General features: G+C 39.1%; 1 protein-coding gene across 1 annotated transcript in view; it reads left to right on the top strand.

Annotated features, from left to right (window-relative positions):
• The window catches only part of Lrrc9 (leucine rich repeat containing 9), an 86543-nt gene that overhangs the window by 55604 nt on the left and 24703 nt on the right, over positions 1 to 6236 (top strand). The window contains exons 29-30 of the mRNA XM_050153564.1: positions 2177 to 2245; positions 5219 to 5359. Of these exons, the coding sequence (XP_050009521.1) occupies positions 2177 to 2245; positions 5219 to 5359 (210 nt within the window). The remainder of the gene's footprint in view (positions 1 to 2176; positions 2246 to 5218; positions 5360 to 6236) is intronic.

Genomic DNA, 6236 nt, shown 5'->3' on the forward strand with positions numbered 1-6236 from the left:
CTAAGTTCAAGAAGGCTTTTCTGAGATAATATGAAATTCTCTCCAAAGTGAGAAGGAAATCATGAGTGATGTCCCTTTTGACTTAACAAGTGAGAAACATACATACCGAGAGGTATAGCATATGCCCGAGTTGTCCAGATTCAAACACCATTCAGAGGAAAGCCTGGCCAAACTGACAACAAGCTTTCCGAAACTTTATTTAGGAGAAATGAAAGTTGGGGAAATTGGTATTCTATGGAACTTTTCTGGCAACAGTGCAGGAGTGTAACAAAGGAGACTTAGAACTGGGGGGCAGTTCTGTGCCAGAACGTGTGTTCAGCACGCCCAGAGCCTTAGCTTACACAAGCCCGGTAAAAACAAACAAAACCTCCACAAGTTTTGTGTATCCTTTCAATAACTAATACTTGAGGCCTTGGGTGTTTTATTGCTTTCCTAAAAGTGATGACCTCCAGGACAGATTTTGTGGCATGGTCTCTGAGTAGGGGACTGTTTCCTGAAACATCTCCATTTTGCGCTTAAGCATCTTATTAGAGGCCGTGCCTTGTAATTCCATAAATTCTAGCTTAGTTGGCTGTAGGTAGTCTTTATCCAGACAGATCTGTAAAGAGAATGCCACAAGTAGAAGCTTCTGGAAAATGCTATTGCTCTATTTGCCAGGACACCCAGTTAGTAGCATGCTTAAAGGAACCTGGATCAGGTAACTGACTTCTCCTCAGGATGTCCCTGTTCACCTATCGACACCTTATTCCCTGTAAGGGATGGAGGAGATGGTAGAGAAGCTTGGTATGGTAGCTCCCTCTTCGGCAATGTGAACAGATCCTGTTTAGTAGGTTTTGCTGTCAAAATTTAATATGACTGTATGGTAGCCTGTGACAAATCATAGGGATTATTCATGAATCATTGAAGGAATACTGAGCTTTCGTGGTTGTTGAAGGAGTTTAGCCTTCAATATTTATCCTGGAGATGGCATTGCCCACTGAGTTTAGATGGATGGTTTTACCGCTGAACTTATGCTAATGGCTGGTCTTCTTGTACCTTAATATGACCATATACAGTTAACTGGAGGGGAAAATGAATGCTGGGGAGGAAGAGAGAGCTGGAAACCTAGTCCAGTTCTTCTGAAACCATGTTCTTTTAAAATCTTCGCTGTTCATTCAAAGTTTCTTCAGGGGAGAGACTTCATCTCTGGATTCATACCAATTTGAGCAATCTGATATGAGCATTCATTCTACATATGAGCAATCAGAATACAGTCTCTGTGTTGGCCAAGAGTGATAGGAAAAGAGGAAAACCTATTAAAAAATGAACAAAACAGCTAGGTGGTGGTGGTACAGGCCTTTAATGCCAGTACTTGGAGGCAGAGGCAGGCGAACCTCTGTCCGTTCAAGCATAGCCTACAGAGCAAGTTCCAGGACTGGCTCTAGAGCTATTAGGAAACCCTGTCTTGAAAAAAAAAATTAACAAAACACTAGTACTTCAGATAAAGGTAGATAGAGTCTCTCACTGACCTGCAGTCTATGGTGTGAAGCTTTCGACTTCCCCAATGTAGACCAAGAAAATGCGGCCTATTACATTGGGTCTAAGAATCATTGCAACACAAAGATTGCGGTGCCCCAGTCCCATCTGATCCCCGTGGTTAGATGAGTCCTCTGTCTGGAACCCAGACTCTCCATGTGCTTTTAAACATCTGAGCACACAATGAAGGCAAAACACATATACATTAAAGTATGTATTTTTTAAATTTTTGGCAAAGCAACACTACTACAAACTTACCGTGATGTGAAGTGATAGCAAGGAAACAGTCCTGTGCGCTGTGGAGGGCAACACATTGGACCAGGGCACAGTTCTGAATCTGCTGTCTCTTTCTCAGCTAGTGTATCAGAGCATAGTCAGTATAACGCTTCTATCCTGAAGGCCGCCATTTCTGCCCTAGGGTGGCTTATAACCTCCTACACACGTTTTCTGTCATCTTTCAGTCCTGCTGTGTGGCTTTCTTTCCACCTCACAGTGTCATCTTCCCAAGCCATGCAGTGGGAGTCGACAGGCTTCACTGGGGTTCGCTCTGAGGATCCAGTGGGAGCTACCGGAAATCTAAGGTTTGCATAAAACTGCTTTGGCGTGGTTTATGTTAGGAAATGTAAGCTAACCAAATGATAATTTATTCCCTTTTACATAGGAAATTGCAGAACTGGAAAAGCTTGATGTTATCCCTTCTCTCAGAGAGCTTACTGTCTATGGCAATCCAGTGAGTATTTACCTTTATGACTTATTCACTTCCCAATTATCATATGTAATTTTTATATGATATGAGAAAGTGATTTGCTTTTTCTATCTCTATGTACATAACTAGTTAACCCAACACAAAATTGTGACTTTTGTATATTGTTCTTTTGTCTAGGCAGCTTGCCAAGCCCCATTTTTAGTTGTAATAGTTTGTAAAAAAAAAAAGAAAGAAAAAAACAAAAACAAAAAAACCTTTTGAAAATTTTTTATATACTATGATTTTAAAAGAATGCTCCCAAGTTGTCTCTGTCAGAGATGATATTCACAATGAATTATGGGAAAGCAGCTTTTGACAATTGAAGGAACTGCCTTTCTAGTTCCCAATGTCTGTTTCATAACAATGGACACTGGGTTTTGACTGATAGACAATATAGTTTCCTTTTTCATCTGCTGATAAACTAAATGTCATTAGCAGACTTCGTAGAGTAAAGCTACCCTTAAATTCATAGTGTGACTATTACTTGTTCATGTTTTTTATCTTATTACATCCAATCTGATAGTATTTAATGTAGCATATCTGTATCTATGCAGATAAAACTGTAATTCTGTCTTTTTATACCATACCTTTAAGTCTGACATAATATCTTTTGCTTTATTAGATTATTTGGGAGCACTTTTATTCCTAATTCTCCACTATATCTGTTTTTGTCACCCCTTTGTGCCTACGGTTGTCAGTTTTTGCTTTTGTGTTTTATTCTTGGTAAATCTTGCTAGAACCTTGTTTACTTACAGTGCTTGCTTATTTAGAGCTCCATAATTTTTCCTTCTCAGGGGCATTGTTTGCTTTCTATTTTATCAACATCTGTTCTTTACCAATTCCTTCTTTTAGTTTCTTGACATTTTTCAAAGAAAATTTTACTTTTCATATTTCTTAATTTTAATCATTTTAACTTAATATCAATTCCAATATATTTCTAATCAATATATTGTAGGTTACATAGTACTGCTCCAACAATGCCCTGAGAGTTTTTATATATGTTGCTTTTACTAATCTTCTTATCTCAAAATATTCTACTCTTCAAAAGACTTTATCTTCATTTGTAAATTATTAAGGACTGTGCATAGATTTGCAGTCATTTTAAGTCCATTTTTCTAGTTTCTAGTTGTTATCTTCATCGTTTGCCTTAAGTTTTGGAGCATTTCAGTCAGAGAAAGCAGGCTCTATATTCTAAGAAAATTGCTTTGTCACCTAGAATGTGGTCAGTGATTTGTTTGGCTGTTACATGTTTTGGAGGTCTTTCTCCATCACTGAACATGATCCTTGCCACATTCATTTCAAGCAGTTTGTTCATTTCCCTTTTCTGTTTTTGTTTTTGTTCTTGCTCTTTTCCTTTTCACTTGCTCTGGAACTTACTATACTAGCCAAGCTGGCCTCTGACTCACGGTAATCTTCCCACTCTAACCTCCCGAGTGCTCCACCCACAGGCGTGAGTTACCAGGCCCAGCTTACGCATTCAACTCAAAGAGTTTGTTGTTCTTCGACATTTCAGACAGTGTTGTATACTTTCTATATTAGGGGTCCTCAAGATCACCACTGTTTTAGAGATTTTCTAAAGAGATTCCGTCAGCATAATGTTTTCCTTGTGGCTAAGATCAAATGCAATAACACAGTAAGGATACAGAACTGAGATCAGTTGCAATGGCACAATGGGGACACGGAACTGAGATTAGTTGCACAACCATGGGTTATGAGGAGGAAAAAGACAGAGTCTGGAGGAATCTGTCTGTATGTGTGTTTCCTCCTGCTTTCTCATCCATGGCAGGGGACAGAGAGCACACTCTTCACTTAGCCACAAAATGGCATCTCTTATATGCTATGTTTTTATTCAAGGGAGCCCCTTAGAGACTCAGCAGTCCAAAAGTTGGAAGTTGATTACATAGGTACCCTTTCCCAACCGAGAACTGAAGTTCCAAATTCCAGGTGGAAAACAGGTTGAGTACAAACACTATTACTTTTAGTAAATACCAAGACATAGTGAACTACCCTTATCATCCAAGGAATGATAAGCACATCCCCAAGTCCAGGTACCGAACACTAAGAAAGAGCCATCCTTGCAAACAGAACCTTCTGGAATCAACACCATCAGACCACTCTACTGAAGTCGTTCCACCTACCTTTTTTGCATATATGCCAATATTTTTATAGCAGGTTAACCCTCTGAAGAGATCAATCATACAGGCCAGAAGATATTGAATAGGGCCTTTTGGAAAATTTCACATAAACTAATTATTTATAAATGAACTTTCCTAGATTTCTACCCACAGGCTGAGATTTTTCTCTAGCTAATGGGCAATGCTATATGAACTTAAGAGGGATGAAAGTCTAAGTGTGGTGGCACCCACCTGTGATACCAGCACCCAGGAGGCTGAAGCAAAAGGACTGTTAGTTCAAACCAGCCTAGGATACGTAGAGGGGGTGGGGAAAGACAAGAGGAAGGGAGAGAAAGTGGGGGGGGGGAAAGAAAAGGAAGGAAGAAGCAAAGGAGAAAGACTAAACCTCTTAACAGTAGCTTTAGTTTAGAAATATTTTCTATTTTCATTGGACGTAGCAGAAGATTGAGAAACCTCCCAGGAAAAAGTTTCTGCCTGGAGGATCTAATATTGTTTGTTTGTTTGGTTGGTTGGTTGGTTGGTTGGTTGGTTGGTTGGTTGGTTGTTTGGTTGGTTGGTTGGTTTAGTTTGCTTTTTTTAAAGACAGGATTCCTCTGTGCAGCCATGGGTTTCCTGGAAAACGCTCTGTAGACCAGGCTGGTCTCAGAATTGGAAATCCACCAGCCTCCGCTTCCTAAGTGCTGGAATTAAAGGCGTGCACCACCACCTCACCACCTAAGATTGTAAAGTTACTGTCATGCATCATTTTTGTGTTCTTTCCAAAACTGCATTCTTTTGATGCAAGGGATTTGGAGAATAAACTATTATTTTTACCTTTCTTTAGATTTGTAGAAAAATGGCACATCGCCACGTGCTCATATTCCGCCTGCCGAATTTACAGATGTTGGATGGAATTCCTATAACTACAGATGATAGGACAAAGGCTGAGTTTCATTTCTCTGAACTACAAGCCAAGAAAAATTCGGTGACTTTTCTTTTTATTATAAATTATTGTAAATTAGCATTATATCATGTATTTTTTACTTAAATGTTTAAGCATCTGTGGTTCTGTAAATTATAGTATTTACTTAGTGGCTACTATCAAAAGCAGCTCTTTTTTCCTAATAATACATTTATATAAGACAGATTATTTAATGCTTGTTTCTTCAGTACTTCAGGTGATGCCAGAAGGTAAGAAACTGTCAGTTTTATAGAAACTAACCATAAAATCGCTTCAGTTTAGGCAGAGAGGAACAAGGGAAATTTCATCTTCACTTTGTGGACTGTATAGTTCATCTAACAGAGATGTGTGCTGCTATTCCTATAGATTTGTAAGATTACTGAGCTTTTTACCCATGAGCCCTAAAATGTACCTGACCATGACAGGAACAAAATTATAGAATGAAGAAACAATAGAAACAGGGTTTTAGGAGTTTAATCATTAGCCACTTTTGTTTGTTCATGATCATCCTCTAAGGACCAAATTTAACACAGAAAGATGGTGTCTTTTACACAGAGATATAGAATTATGAGCGTTGAACCCTTGCAAAGCTTGAAGAAGAGACAGGAGCAGGGAGTGGAACCAGTTGAGACTTTTAGGGCAATCCAAGAGATGTTACAGAGACCTGGAGCAGGTGAGGAAAGGGGTAAAACTAACATTACTAGAAGCAAAAACCCAAAGACACTGCAGTCAAGGATCCAAGATTACATTAAGAACCTTAAGGATCTTCACTTGGGAGGCAAAGGCAAGCAGGTTTCTGAGTTCATGATCAACCTGGTCTACAATAGAGTGAGTTCCAGGACAGCCAGGACTACACAGAAAAACCCTGTATCAAAAAAAAAAAAAAAAGCGAAGAGAGAGA

Source organism: Alexandromys fortis, unplaced genomic scaffold, assembly GCF_014885135.2.
Source record: "Alexandromys fortis isolate MF-2015 unplaced genomic scaffold, M_Fortis_MF-2015_v1.1 scaffold_82, whole genome shotgun sequence".
Classification (NCBI taxonomy): domain Eukaryota; kingdom Metazoa; phylum Chordata; class Mammalia; order Rodentia; family Cricetidae; genus Alexandromys; species Alexandromys fortis.